Source organism: Haplochromis burtoni, unplaced genomic scaffold, assembly GCF_018398535.1.
Source record: "Haplochromis burtoni strain Fernald_Lab_line unplaced genomic scaffold, NCSU_Asbu1 Contig_102, whole genome shotgun sequence".
Taxonomy (NCBI): Eukaryota; Metazoa; Chordata; class Actinopteri; order Cichliformes; family Cichlidae; genus Haplochromis; species Haplochromis burtoni.
In genome coordinates this window covers 1,220,441-1,236,374 of record NW_024582463.1, presented here as the reverse complement: position 1 = coordinate 1,236,374, position 15,934 = coordinate 1,220,441, and the positions used below count along the sequence as shown (strand labels likewise).

Below are 15,934 nucleotides of genomic sequence, written 5' to 3'. Positions count from 1 at the left end.
TATCTATCTATCTATCTATCTATCTATCTATCTATCTATCTATCTATCTATCTATCTATCTATCTATCTATCTATCTATCTATCTATCTATCTATCTTGGCGACAGTAGGAAAGAAAAACTCCCTTTTAACAGGTGGGTCAGCAGATATTGCAGAACTCAATATTGCTCCTTCTTCACCTTTAAAAAGCCTCAAGGTGCAAATTGGATCATTCTCCTGTTAATAACATCAGACAATGTTCCAGCTAACTGGCTGGTAACTCCACTGAATGCACTGACAGCAAAGGTAACACTGGGACTTTGTTTCCTGCAGGGCTGTCCTCATGAGAGACGTTTCATTGTAGCGTTTGATGGTTTTCGGTGCTGCGGTGTGTGTGCGACATGCTTTAAAGTCTGATCGTTTCACTGGGTTGCTTGGTTTTCATAGATTACACCTATTTCTGAAGTAAGCACACATACTAGACTGAATCCTACATTTCCCATAATGCAACTCAATGACATATTTCAATTAAACCCTTCCTGGACGTCCATGCCTTCTTTGCAGTCTGAAGGCAGGCTTTTGGCTCCCCTTGGCTTCTTGGAAACAGAAACAGTTATCACCGGGTGTTATGAGATTCATCAGGATGAAGAAAACTGAATTTTCTGTCTAAAATTGGTGGAGTTTTGCTCAAATGTTGAAACTCTTCCTGCATGCTTTTAGTTATACGCTTTGTCTGACGTTCAGGCTCTGGGTCAAATTGAAAGAGACACAGAGAGGCTGTTAACATATGTCAAGACAGGCAGAAACAGAGAGACAGGCAGGCTGGAAAGGGTGAGAGTGAAGCAGACAGACAGAAAGAGAACAAATGGTTGTGCGTGCATGTGTGTGTGTGTGTGTGTGTGAGAGAGAGAGGGAGACAGACAGAGGAGAGGGAGAACGAGAGGCAGAAGTGTACTCAAATAGCTTAGGGCAAGGTGACAGAGAGAAACGAATGGACAGAGGAATAACAAGCTCACAGAGGGGGGTTAGTGTGTATGTGTGTGTTAGGGAACAAGAGAGAAAAAGGAAGACACAGAGGGCGGAAGGGAAGCGCAATAGAGGAAGTTGAGAGAGCAAAAATAAAAACAGTCAGAGAAAGTGTGTGTGCGTCGTGTGTGTGTGTGTGTGTGTGTGTGTATAGACACCCAAAGGTGTCACAGTGTGCAGTTTGGCTTGATGATGACCCACTGGGCATGTAGGTCATAACGGTTTGTCTCTCAGAGGCATGACTGTATGCCTGCATGCATCCATTAGTGTGAGCCAGTGCGAGAGAGTGTGTGTAAATAGAAACTCGGCAGACTCGCACACACATGCAAAGTGGGTCTCTTAGAGTGCGCTTAAGAGTGTGTTTGGTCAGGGGTTGGAGAAGCAGTTTTTCTAGTCGCCAGGACTCAAAAAGATACTTAAACATACACACTCATGTCACCCACACATGCTGCAAATCCAGAATGGGTACACACACGCATAGCTGCCCTTTATGTCATACATGCACACGTAATGTACCATGCATGGCACTAAATTATGCACAAATACACACAGGCGCACACCGACACACACATCTCTTTCTTTTGATCTCTCGTGATAACGCACACACACGCACAGGGGGAAGCTATTATGCTCTCAGGCTGGAGTGTTTTGATGGTATAATTGCAGTGACCAGTGAGGAGAAAGAGACGGAGTGAGGGATGGGGATGGAGGGAGAGAGAGAGAGAAAAAAAGAGGAGAGTGCTGACACTCTCAGCATGCTAATGTTGTGAGGCTCTACCCCCCCTGTGATTTCAAACCTCCCACCCTCCCTCCATCTCTTTGTCTCTCCATCTTCCTATCTCACATCCTCTACATTTCACAGGTGGAGCACTAGAACGAGGGGGAGATGGAGAGAAAGGTAGAGAGGTGGAGAGATGAGAGGAAAAGAGGGATGTATAACAGGATGGAGCAATGTTATCTCTTGCTTTCTCTCGCCATCCCTCCATCCACTTCAAGCTCACTACAATGGTCAAAACAAAGCATGCAAAAAGAAAAAAGAGGAGGTATGGTGGAGGGGAGGAAAATAGAGGAAGAGGGAGGGTCCTTTTTTCCCATCCCTTTAACAATGGAGGGATGATCTCTGCTTATCCTCTAATCTCATCCCGTCTTTTTTCCCCTCTCCTCCGTCCTTTCTGTCATGTCTCACACTCTGCAACCCCTCGATGTGGTGGGAGAAAGGGTAGCCTTTTCCTCTCGTTGGCCTCCCTTTTTTTTGTCACCTCTCCATCTGTTTGTCCTTCCAGCGCTCACTCAATCCCTCTCTCCTCTCCAGAGAAGGGATTCTGGTGCTGGCTGTGATCTTTTTTTCTCTTTTCCATCTTTTTTTTTTTTGGCATTTCATCTCTTTTCTCTTAGTCAAACATCCAAAATATCCCCTAACAAAAAGGTAGTCGGTGCGTATCGTGGTTTAGCTTCATTTACATACTTGGTCACAAAAATGCATGAAAAATTGGTTTGACTGATCAAGTATATGCAGATATAGTCACTGTCACTAAACGTTATTTTTTGGACCATCTTGCCGTTTTTTTAACATCCAACTCGGCATGCAAAAAAGCAAAACCTGTAGCATCAATTTTTCATTAAGTAGTATAGCTGAAGGCAGAAGAGTTCGGCTACAAGTAGGTTTCAGTTTCCTCCCCAGTTCACTGCTTTGTGCTCAAAATTGTTTATCTGGGAAAAACAAATATGACATTTACCTTGATTTTAACATGAACAGGGAGCATGAGTTTCAGCACTACAGCGTTTGTTAGTGGTTATAATCCAATAAGTCAACAGTGCCTCTCAGAGGTAATGCCTTGCTACTGCAGACCCACATGCAACGCGATTCTGAGGGACACTGGGAATAGTCTCATTCCTCCAAATAGAAACAGGATGAAGTGAATGCCCTCATAGTCCAAATGCTCAGTATGACCCACCCCCTATGCAATGTGACAGATAAAACCTTCAGTATCTATGCCTGCAACAGGGAGACACCTGTTTTACAGGTATGATCAGTACTTTTTTGTCACACTGGTCTTAATCATCCAAGCTTACTTAGTTTGAATCAGTGTTTTCAAGGTGGCATGGTTAGCATGACTCCTGGTCAGGCTCCTGCTTCAGCTAGCACATGACGTTACACAGCAGTGGTTGGAACAGTTCCTGAGCCAAACAGTGAAATCAAAGCAGACCACGCAAAACTATTATTCAGCATTTGTAGTTCAAAATGGGCACACTTTTATTTATCTGCTGCTTATATTGCACCGAAAAGACAAATATAAGACAGTTGGATCTGTTAAGGGACAAAATGATTATTTGCATCTTTACTGAGGAAAACAACCATTCTTTAGGGAGATTTAATGTACTTTTTATATGTTGCCATCGTTTTCAAAATCGGATTTATTCATGTGACTACTGCAATTATGTCACGTGTACTCATTTCAAACAGGTAATTAGAAGATAGATCTCAGTTTAATTTATTAAAAAATGAGTGATTTATTCCAAATAGCACAAAGGTGTTGACACTGTTTGCACTTTTACTACTTACCTGTAGTAAAACCACATTTATTTTGAATTGATTGACTGATTGTGGACAGCTGTAGTTACAGACGTGGTAACACTGTTGGCTGAAGCAGTGAAGCCAGTGTTTCAAAATGTAGCGAAGAAGCGAAGGAATCTTACTCACTTAAATTAAAATCATATTTATTAACAAAAGATTGTGCAAAAATGTGAATCACTGATACACTTATACATTATTGTGCTCAAGAAGAGGACAATGTAAAGGAAAGACAAAAAGAAGAAGAGATGCATTAATCCAATAAGTTAACAGCTACGTTCAGTTTCTGTATATGTAGGTTTTGTGAGTCACAAGTTTTTCAAAACAAAGGCAACTAAAGATCCAGTTTGTACTGTAGTGTGTACCTCAGACGTGTGGGTCTGTATGTTTGTGCCATGTTGTTTCATTTCCACGTGGATGCGGTTGTATTTGGGAATGCCACGGTCCAAATGTCTGTATGTGCACGTATCCGTGAAACTGTTTATCTCTACTTTTCGTCAGTATGCCTTTGCGTGACATGCCCGTGTATGCCACGACCCTGAGCTCCATTGTGTTCCAGCTTCTCTCCCATATTGTACATTGTGCGTCAATACACGAACGTGCATCTAGTGGTCCTCTGCATGTGCAGGTGTGTGAGTGTGAGAGGGTGAGGAGTGCCTTTCGACCAACATCTCAGCGTGCTTCAGGTACTGCGCCGTCCTTCGCATCACAGACTCCCTGCGTACTGGATCAGTGTCTCCTGCATAGACACAGTGATAAAAATGATTAGTGTATAATATTGTACATGTGGAGGGTTTATCTGAAAAGTGTAACAGAACAGAGGAGACTGACAAAGACAACAAAAGGGACACGTTATGCTCATTCTTAACTTCGCATTCTTGGACTCAACTAGAATATATGAAAATAATCCTTATTTATTTGTTTGAGACAAGCTATAACAGCTTCCCAACCTCTCCTTTTAATACAGCTTTCTTCTGATTGGCTCCCCCCTCGTAAACAAAAGGCAGAACTCTGTGTCTGAGGTGTCCATAACAGGCACATCCAACCTGATGGACATCATACAGAATTAAGTGTCGGAAACATAGTGTTTGCAGCAGTCTGAGTCCATGAGTCTAAACATGCACTGACCTCATTATCATTTAATATGACCATCTACCATTATATTGCTGTTTGTATGAGAGATAGCATAAAAAAGCATAATACAAATCATTATCAGTGCTTTGCAATATACAGATGATTAGGAAAAGGAAAACAACCCTGGCAGCAGTGGGATTCGAACCCACGCCCCCGAAGAGACTGGAGCCTTAATCCAGCGCCTTAGACCGCTCGGCCACACTACCTGCACATCAGGACACACTGTGCATGTCGACATGCTGAAAGTTGATTCTGGTCCTCTAGACATTGGGGAGCGTCCCCCAGGAGGGTCATAGCCCCCCTAATGATCCTCTACACGAGCCAAGGTGTGAAAATGGGTGTAGGTCACAATCCAAGCTCCTTAGACGAAGAGTAGAACTGTTGCAACATTTCCCTTTGGCCATAAAGAAACGCACAATTCACCATAGACAACTGATGTCAGAACTTACTTGTCAGTAACACAACAGCTTATAGCAAAATTACAGCTAACGCAGGAGAGCAAAGTTGTTAACGGCGCATTTATCGGCGTGGTAGCAGCACATCGGACAAAGTGCTTGAATATGGTCGGTGAGGCGTCACAGCTGTAAACCTAACCGCACAATTTATTTTTCATTTGGACACGGTGCACCGTCTGGCATTCTGCAGGTTCTGCAGTTGACAAACTGATTTCATGGTCTATTGCCATAGCAACAAAGCTGCTTTAATAATTGACGCAGAAATAGACATGACAGAGAGCATTCGAGTAAAATGCTCCATGTGAAAAAAACATAAAAGGTTTTTGTTGAACTCAGAATGCTCACAGCAGATTAGTAATTCTAATTTTCCACCACTGCGACAACCACCTAGTAGTAGTAGTAACCACCTCCTCAGCTCCTTCATCAGTATTTTTACCTTTTACCTCTTTCTCCACCCACCCACTGATACTTTTGTACACTGAGGGCTCACCTTGTACTCCAGTGATCAGAATATCCACTGCCATCCTGTATCCACAAATGGCAGAACTAATTTCTCCCTCCTTCTCCCTCTCCATGGCAGCTGTCAGCTCCTTGGCAGCTTGGTTTAAGTAACCCCCGTCCTCTCCGTCCACACTGTTTGATGGTAGTGAGAATAACTCTGAGTGGTCGGTGGAAGAATTGGATCTATCTGTAAATCAAAGAAAAAGAGATATTGTAGTAGTAGTGATATTGTTTTTAGTTTTATTTGTTAGGTTTTAAAAAGTCACTATCTAAAATAAATCACTGATTGTGATGCTTTTAACCAGAAACAGCAGTTAAGTCCTAATAGAGCTCCAGCATAAATGTATAAAGACATTTACACTAGTATATGTTATCAGGAAGCTTCAAAAAACACTGATCACAGACATCTTCTTATCCACTGACACAGTAAGTAAAAGCGTTAATGGATAAGACACATATTCGGGAAGACTAAAATCAGCTTTATATGATTACATTCACATTTATTTTGGCATCACCTTGTTTATAGCAGGGATCAAAAACAGCCAAGTCATTATCAGATAGTGGAGGAGGAACTTCTTCCTTTGGGGATGGGAGTCCTTCAGCCACAGAGTCAAACAGTGAGTCGAATTCTTCCTGGGTCTCTTTTGATTCGGGGTCCGTGAATGGAGATGGGACTGGAGGGAAAACACGGATCAAAAAAGTGAGAACAACGGTAAGAATATAAGAATTAAATGAGGACATAACAGACCATCACACATTGTGAGATTTCTACCTCGGTCATCCAGCTCTGTGTCGCTAAGCTCCTCTTGCTCTTCTTCTGTTGGAGATCCTCCGATCTCATTGTAGGCTTCAGCTGCCACTTCTGGTTCTCCCACTTCTAAGCTCAGGTTATTGCCCAGATCCTGGGGCAAGGTGGGAGCCTCCCTGCCCTCCTCTTCCTCAGCAGGCTCACAGTCTGATGCCCTACGGTTGGGGAGGGGGATGAGAGGAGGAGGCAGAGGTCCCGCAGAGGAGAGAGGTGTGGCATCCAGAGGCCTTGTTACCTCACCACCCTGAGTAAGGGAAGGGATAGACTGGCAGCATTAGAGAAAAGGGGTCTGGTAATATAACGAATGTTAACCTGGCACACGTTTCGTTTTTCTGTTCTGTCTTTTAATGTTTGTTAAAATTTGAGTAATGGTTGATTTTGATTGTAAGAGTGCCTCTCTTGAGTGTGTCTTACTCTGAAGAACTCCTTCAGCTGTGGGCTGTTATACAGAGCAGGAATGCTGGTAGTAAACTGAAGCATGGCCTCTGCTGCTTTTCTCCTTTCCTCTATCACAGCCCCATCAAACCTTCCTAAAGTTACAAGAGACAAAAGGGAAGTGTTACAATTTCTTTTTCACTTCTGAAGCTGCCGTTAGCGTTAGTGTTAAGTAATCGCCATTTGTCGAGGTTAAAACTGCTGCCATCGTATTAAGCAGGGCATGAAAAGTTGAATGAACTCATGAATCATGACTGTTTATAGGTATGGCTCAACTGATTTGCTGTGTTTGCAGTTTGATTTTAGTAACCACTGAAAAATGAAGCCACTTCAGCTCTTTGTGTACTATAACTTTGCTCTTCTCTTCAGCTGGCTGACGGACCAGCATGAGAATGAGGAACAGCGGACCACAGACTGAGTTACCTGACACTGTCTCCATCGACAACAAAACTCTCTGCAGGGAGTCGCACCATTCCCGGAATGTGCTGCTCCTGCTGAACCATATTTACACTTGAGTTTTTACACACAATGTTTCGCAAGGAGGCCAACCCTAAACATGATGCTTCTAATGAAGACAAATAGAGGTGTGTCTTAAACTTCCTTTTTTCTCCCCACTGCCAAATGAAAATGTTTACATGGCAGTGGTGGGATTCGAACCCACGCCCCCGAAGAGACTGGAGCCTTAATCCAGCGCCTTAGACCGCTCGGCCACACTACCTGCTGAAAGGCTGCGACTCACTATCCTATCTCATTTTAGCTTTCTCAGAATACATTTGAAGGGAGGACTGTACTCCACAGTTCTGACATGCTAACTGTGAAATTAACTTTGATTGGTCGATGTTGCTGTACACATCACAACAAGGTCCAAAGAGAGTTCAGGTTGGCATAATTGCCACACTACCACAAAACTGCCCACCTCCCATTCAGACTTTTCTCATCAGCATGATCTGATAAAAAATACAGTACAGCTGCTTTTCATTTTCAGCACTCATGCAAATAGAGTGCAGGAGGAAGGCAAAGCATCTCTAGAGAACACATACACATGCTCCCCTCGAATGCTTTCAGGAAGGGTCACATTAAAACAAATGGAGCTACCTGCTAAATAATGAAATTTTAAAAGAGCGTATCCAATGCATCTCATTATAACAAATTTAGCACATATAGCACATTTTTGGAAAGGTCTGATCCAACATTTTGAACAGTTCTCAGATAATTAGTTTCATGAGTCACTTCAAGATATTTAAATAGAGACACAAATCCCTCTGGGGTTCTGTCAGGAAGAGTCAGATTAAAACAAATGGCGCTACCTGCTGTAAATAATGAAATTTTAAAAGAGCACCTCATGCTGGCAGTGGTGGGATTTGAACCCACGCCTCCGAAGAGACTGGAGCCTTAATCCAGCGCCTTAGACCGCTCGGCCACACTACCACAAGACAACCCTCAGTTCATCAGCAAAAACATACAACACAGCTGCTTTTCCGTGGAGCCCACGATGGGCAAAACTCACAAACCAAAGCAAAAAGACTGACCCTAAACATGTCACTTCTCATAAAGACAAGGAAATCTGACAGGAAATGTCACAAGAATTGTGACGAAAGTCTCAAAACAGGAATGAAAGACATTAAGCACAACAATTGTATGAAAGGCTCCGCAGGAATCTAAAGCATAACACAATCTTTACTCATGTACCAAAAAGTTGTGCTCGGGGAAAAGGTGGAAACTCCTCCTCTCTTCTGAAAAGGTTCCTGTGTGTGTAGGCCAACTCCCCATGGAGCTTCTTCAGCTCTGAGAACCTCCTCCACACAACCACCTCCTTCACATCTTCTGGGTGACGCCTGGACACAAACTGCAGATGACAGAATATAAAGTAAAACTCGCTTAACTGGCTGCATGTTTAACAATGAGACACAGCAGATTTGCTTTTTGGTAACACTGCAGAGGCCACGATTTAAATGATAAATTTAAGGGAGAGCCATGAATGTTTGAACAAAGCTTATGAAGACATGATCCTCTTTGACTTTATACGCATGCCTCTGTAGTCATGCGGGTGCTCATGAACTGGATCACAAGTTCTCTCTGTTTCATTGGGCTGCTCATTGTGCACCACTGCCTCAAATAAAAGGCCCGTTGTATAGTTATTTGTTTATTTATATGAGCTAGCTGCGGGCGCCTGTCACTCTACTTCGTTAGAAATGAACACTACTTATAATAATACCAAGTCACTTACTTTTAACTGATGTAAAAGACCAAAGAGAACAGCGCTAAGCTAACGCCTTTGTGCTACGCATTTCAAGTTAAAATACGTTTTGTCAAGTAATAAGCAAAACAGCTAACCACGTAGTCATTAAGCATGATTACACCCGACTCTACGATAGGTTTCAATTAATGACGCTGTAGCTAAGGAGAGATAAACAGTGTAAACTCACCCTCGCCGTCACTTTGTACTCGGTGTGGCCCTTCTCGTGTGTGCGTGGGTCGGCAACGGAGAAGAACCGATAATAGTCTTCTTTGAGTTTCCGTGACATATTTGCTCTCGTCAATAAAAGAAAAACGGCGCTGTGGTTTTAGCGGCACAAAACGCGAACGGTCAAAGGCTCTGTTGTGATTCTTTCGCCCCTCCTCTCCGTGGATGTACTCATTTCCTGGTTGGTGACGTGTACGAATGCGTGATTACGTAAGAGAGACGAGACGTCAAACTATTCAGTTTAATGTTAAACAATTTATTTCCTCCAGTAGGTACATGAAAATAAAATTAAACATTAAAAAAAATACTTTTAAAAAATGAGTCCATGGTTTTTACGTACTTTTTTCTTTATTTCTTTGTTATATAAATTAAATCTAAGACGCTATAAAGGATCCAGTCCCAGGGATAGCACATACAGACAACCATTCACACTCGCATTCACACCTATGGGCAATTTAGAGTTACCAACCAACTTAACCCCACTAACTGCATGTCTTTGGACTGTGGGAGGAAGCCGGAGCACCCAGAGAGACCCCATGCAAACACGGGGCGAAGATGCAAACTACACAAAGAAAGGCTCTGGCCATTCAATATGTGGTAGTTTTTTTCAAATGTTGTTAAAACTGGAATAGTAAGATGAAATAATATATTAAAAGTATATATAGATATATAAATTTATGTAGCAATAAGTTTATGAATATATGAAGATAACAGTCAGGACTGAGTCAACCGTATCCATATCCACTGTAACCATAATGTTACTCACTTTACCTTTCTCTGATTTTAATATTGTTGTTGATCAGTCACCGTTGATTAGTCACATTGTCACAATCATAAAATTCCCTCTAACTTGTATTAAACATGTAATTATGAGGGAAATACTCCAGGGGGTGCTCTAATGTTTCGTAGTTTTCAACACAGCATAGACACTTAATTTAAACATTTTAAATTAAGATATTCATTTTTATTTGTATGACTTGTTGTGTTTTTCCTCATATAAACCCCCCAAAACTGTGTTTGTGATGCTAAAAGGAAACATATTCTCCATCAAAGATGACGCTAAAAGAAAAAAAAAGGCACATAAAAGTGTTGGACATACCCTTTTTGAGACAATAGAACAAAGTGAACAACAACAGACGGTACTGAGGAAGCTCCAGCTGTGCATATTGTCTAACATCCCCTACCACTGTATTCCTAAGCTTTTATCTGTTTCCCATAGGATATAAATGTAATGATCAGAGGCATGTTTAGTTGCTATATCTGATTCACCTATTTACAGCAACACAAAGGCTTTGAAATTGTCAAAATATCCTGAAGATCCTCATATTCAATGGTCCAAAGCCTTCCTCTCAAAGCTTTGAACAAGATTCTGAGTTTAGGCTGACTCTCACAGGTCCGTTGTCATCTTTATTGGTTCTGCTTGTCTCTCTGGCAAATTACCAGCTAAACTATAAGAAAAATGTTTAGCATACCAAATGACAGACTAAGAAACTCAGCTCAGCAGGCTGTAGTCATGCTGCAATGTCATATTCAGGTCCATATAGATCACCTGCATGTCCATTCCGGACGATCTGATATCCTCGTGTTGGCGTTGTTCCCACATCATCATAATTAATGTTTTTCCAGAGTCCACATTACAAGTGACCAATCACCTTCTTGTGACATCATACTTTTGCGACTTCGAAAAATACCCACCTTCAAAAACAAATATTGTTCGAGAAACCGCCTTTTGTCCGCCGATCCAGCAATTTGAATTCCACTCAAGATACTTTTCTTTAATAAACAGTAAGCATTATACATATATTTTCCTTGAAATGGCTGAAATGGATAGCTGTTTGTTTGCTAGTGATAGGCTACTTGCGAACCAGTGTTCTCCAGAGAATTGCGTGTCAATGTATTATAATATATAATAAATGTACAGGTGAATATAGATGTCATAAAAATGTTGTCAGGCAAAATTGCAGTAGCTTCCCTGATCATTTTACAAACATAAGTGAATAGAATTTGAACTAAAAGGCCTAGACTAATGGTTGTGTGAATCAAAATATCACCTGGAAACATAATTAACTGGTCCATAGCTGTGAAACTGGACATGAGTTCTTGATTCCATGGAGATTAACAGTAATCCAGAAATTTACAAATTTGTCCTGGGCCATCGTGTTAATGTTTTAATTACACAGTCTCCCAGGGACAACAATTACACGGTGTCCCTGCAATTTTGCCTGACCCAACCCCCGGGCCACGAAACACCAAAAAAGTTGGGGAACGCTGGTCTAGAGAACACTGGTTAGCTAATGCTGTCGTCAAGTAGCCTATCACTAGCAAACAAACAGCAAGCCAAGTGAGGAACATATGTATAATGCTTACCGTTTAAAACGTATCCTAAAAGGACTACAAATTCGGCGGACAGGCGGCGGTTTCTCGCAAGTGAAGCGGAGCGCTGGATTGACAGACAGAGGCGGGCACAAGTGAAGAAAATTTGTTTTAAGGTGGGTATTTCGAAGTCGCAGGAGTATGACGTCACAAGAAGGTGATTGGTCACTTGCAATGTTGAACTTGGAACAACATTTATTATGATGATGTGGGAACAACGCCAACACGAGGATATCAGATCGTCCGTGCGGGGAGTGCAGGATGTCTAATCTCTGTTTGGGTGGAACGAGTAAAAATAGCAGAGGATGGTTTCGATCCATCGACCTCTGGGTTATGGGCCCAGCACGCTTCCGCTGCGCCACTCTGCTCACACAGGAGAAGCTTTCGCAAAGCTCTTCACATGGCTCAGCTGTTTTGCATTCTTATCACAGGAAGGGGGCCTTCTTACATAATTTGCAACCACTGTTTCCTGCTGACAAGAGGAGGTGGTTAGTTATATAGAGAGGGGCTCAACAGAGGGGAGAGGGTTTAGAGAACCGGGCAGAAAAATGCTGTAATGGCAGAGAAGGTGATGGGAATACAAAGGAAGGAATTCTTTTAAATATGTCAAGTATATTTTTCACAGAGCTTAAAAGCAGAAGTCGTGTGTATGTTACAGTATTGGGTGCTCTGTGATTTCAGCAGTGTGTCCCGCATCTGTGTGAGGTGTATTATATTCGATCGTTTATATATATATATATATTTTTTTTTTTTCTTAATGGTGCATTTTTAAGGAGAACTGACTAATTAGCTCCATTCATGCAAAATTAAAGAGAGGGAGACTTTCCAAACCGAACAGGCTCCTCTTTGTCTGTGAGAGGAAACTAGGTCATTCGTTCTCATTGTCAGAGGAAGAAGCAGGAGGCGCTGCTTAATGGGCAGAAAAACAATCAGAAGAAGAGAGAGCGTACAAGCAGAAAAGTTACGAAATGTACAGTCGGCAAGACACGGCACACGTGTGGGATCAGATATCCCCGCTGAGGGACAATATATTAGTTGCATAACTGAGAGCGCTAACGTTAAACAATATGGCTCAAAGTCCACGTGCAGTCTGATTAATTGTATGTTTCGCTCTGTAAGTCATTCTCTGTATCACCAGTGCAGCACATTGGTGGATTCTTCCTTTCCCCTCTATCCAGGACACAAAATGTAGCCGCGCATGTTCTGTTGGCTGTAGATCCAAAAGACAAACATGCTCATGTTTGTTGAAGAGGTGAACAAATCAATCTGTGAATACACCTTTGCACTTCATTCGTTCGGTGTGAACTTTGAATGCGAGAGCTCATTGCAGGGAACTTGAAACAATGAGATGAAAGCGCGGCCAGACTGGTCTGAACTGGTCTGAACTGCTGATTATTTTCCTTTTTTTCCCTCTCCTCCCAAGCACATGCTGTCTTACTAAATAAACTCTCTCACGGGGATCAGACGATTCTTGGTGTAGCCATATATGTGTGTGTGCATGAATGACTGCATTCAGTGAGATGGTCACTCGAGCCCTGACTGACTGACACTAATCTAAACTTTAAAAATCTAAGCAAGAAGTTTTCACATAGTGCTTCTAATCAGCTCCTAATTTGCCCTACTTTGATCTTGTTACACAATCAGTTACTATGGTAATGTGAACTGTGACCTTGAACCACAGGTACTGTACAGTAATCCCTGTGTTCTTCCCCCCTCCACTGAAAAAACAAACTATGCAGCAACTTTGGCCCTCTTTCCTCTCTGTTATTATGCTGTGGGGGTCTGTGTGCTGGCTTATAGACTCCAGCAGAACATCCCCTCCTCCTCTGCCAAAGGCATAAACAAAGAAGACAAGTCTAGGAGTGAATCAGTCCCTCCGTGTCCTCTGTGAACTTGTTGTGATGATGGCTAATGTTCTTTCGTTCTTGTTTTATTGCCAAGTTGGGATTGATTCGGTTTTCCGAGGATTCAGATGCTGCTTAGGTTTTGACCAATTTATCCTGTAAACTCTGTTTAAGCAGAACTGAAAACCTCACAGGGCTGAGACAACATGTGTGAAAAGGACACTAACGGTCTCTCCGTCGCTCTAGGCTTTGCTTCCATTAATACCCCGAGCTGTGCTCCGCTCCAAATCTTTGTTCCAATATATTCCTCACCCTCAGCTCAAAAACATGTTTACACATCCCTGCCCTCTCTCTGCCTGTCTGCTCTTTCCCCTCATTCCTAGTTCTCCTCCCTCCTCCAGTCTCCTGTTTCCTGATCTACTGACTCCTCCTCCCAGTTTTCCCCACATGTTCTGCTGATTTTACAGAAAAACAGAGCATATTCCGCAACTTTTCCTTGTATCCTCAATACTTCCCAGCTGGAAAGCACAGTGTGTCCACATCAGCCAATGCTCAGCAGCTCTGTTACAACCTGACTCTGCCACTTACGCACACATGATCAACAGGCCGAGATAAAAACAGAAACAGATGGCGTGTGTTTGACTTTGATGAAATAGGAGAAGTGAGCATGAGTGCGTCATGTAGTTATGCAGCTGCCAAACACTGGTTATAAAGTTAGATTTTATTCTTGGGCATATTTAAATAGTCAGCAGAAGACATTTAGAAAGGTTTTTAAATTAGCGACATCAGGTAGCAAAAGCCTGGCACAATGACTAAGCTGAATAACAGCAGAGTATAAATAGATTTAATGTCACACATCCTAAATTAGACACCCCTCCCTACCACTGGTTAAGGTTTGACCGAGGCATATCCACATGGAGAAGAACATGTACCAGTGGTGAAGTCTGAAAATGAAATAAACAGGCACCACACTGTTTCTGGAAGACATAAAATAGTCCCTGAAGACAAATATGGCATATAAGAAGATCGTGGCCTGATCTATAACACAAAAATCTTCTGTATATCTTTCTTTATGTTTTCACTCCTATTCGATCTACTTTTTAATGCCGATCATAAAGGCTTTCCGCTTGCCAACAGATAGTCACCACTCTAGTTTATCTTTTGTCTGACTGTATATATTCCAAAGTGGCCTCTTGAACAGGACACAGAGTTCACTGAACTCAAATGATCTCCACAGTCACCAAATCTAAATCCAACAGAGCTCCTTTTGGATGTGGTGGAAAGAGAAACGTATCATGCACGTGCAGCTGACAAATCTGCAGCAACTGAGTGATGCTATCATGTCGATATTGAGCAAAATCTTTGAGGAAAGTTTGTAGCGCCTTGCTGGATCTATATTGCATAGAATTAATGCAGCTCTGAACCCAAAAGGGGGTCCCAACCCAAAACTAGCCAGGTGTACATAAATACTAGTAAGGGTTGCAGTAACGTCACAGGACTCTGAAAGCCTGAGCTGTTGGAGTCAGTGGACTATACTGGACGTATCACTACAAAATAAACTCAGATAAAAAAAAGTTTGAAATTAAGTGCCGTAACATGTCACATCTGTGAAGGCAACAAGCACGGAACAAGCATACACATCCAGGGGTTCAGTTACATGAACATGTTACTAACTGTTTCTGCAGTTACCTGTTACTGCAAGTTGTTTACTTGAACCTGCTTAGCAGAGACAGAAAGAAACGGCACCAGGGTCGTGTAAAGGGCAAAAACACTGTGCAGACATGGAGGAGTAGAGAGCAACAAGCAGCCTGAGAAGACACAGATAACACATCTATATCACAGACAGCCAGCAAGGTTCTTTGTTATAGTTGCACTGTAAGAGCAGAGGGAGAATTGCAAAGTGTAAAATCAAAGTTTGCACCATTGCACTACATGAAACACACACGAGTATGATTCATTTATGCAAACATTTACGGCAACTATAAATCCGAGCATTCTGCCTTCATTCTGTCTAACTTGTATGTCATAATAAATCACATCAGTGTACAGCAAACTGGACAATTAGGGTGAAAAACATGCCCCCACACACATACTCTCTTCCTAGAAGTCTACTGTTACTTCTAGGAAGTAAATTCTGTAGGGTTTGTTTGTAACTTCTCTTACTGTAACTCGATGAAGGTCAACAACAGCTGGAGAAAGATTTAGAGCTCCATCTGGGACAGGAGGATGTTAGTTTTTAGATTGGCTGCGCCCAAATATTGTCTCCAACAGAGATATACATTGTTAGACCTGGCATGAAATAATCTGTCATCGGCATGAGTGTGATCAGCTTTAACCCGGAATC

General features: G+C 42.1%; 1 protein-coding gene and 4 non-coding genes across 5 annotated transcripts; all 5 read right to left on the bottom strand.

Moving 5' to 3' along the window:
* Positions 1 to 3,705: 3,705 nt before the first annotated feature.
* snx15 (sorting nexin 15) lies at positions 3,706 to 9,591 on the bottom strand. The gene is made up of 7 exons (XM_005927729.3): positions 9,336 to 9,591; positions 8,599 to 8,755; positions 6,889 to 7,004; positions 6,439 to 6,718; positions 6,182 to 6,340; positions 5,656 to 5,853; positions 3,706 to 4,315 (listed from the first exon to the last, which is right to left on the bottom strand). The coding sequence occupies exons 1-7, from the start codon at positions 9,432 to 9,434 to the stop codon at positions 4,182 to 4,184; spliced, it is 1,143 nt and encodes a 380-aa protein (XP_005927791.1). The 5' UTR covers positions 9,435 to 9,591; the 3' UTR covers positions 3,706 to 4,181.
* trnal-aag lies at positions 4,835 to 4,916 on the bottom strand. The gene has a single exon. It is a non-coding gene; the product is annotated as a tRNA-Leu (tRNA).
* trnal-aag lies at positions 7,546 to 7,627 on the bottom strand. Its single transcript has one exon. It is a non-coding gene; the product is annotated as a tRNA-Leu (tRNA).
* On the bottom strand, positions 8,256 to 8,337 carry trnal-aag. The gene has a single exon. It is a non-coding gene; the product is annotated as a tRNA-Leu (tRNA).
* A 2,451-nt stretch (positions 9,592 to 12,042) lies between the features above and the next one.
* On the bottom strand, positions 12,043 to 12,114 carry trnam-cau. The gene has a single exon. It is a non-coding gene; the product is annotated as a tRNA-Met (tRNA).
* Positions 12,115 to 15,934: the final 3,820 nt, after the last annotated feature.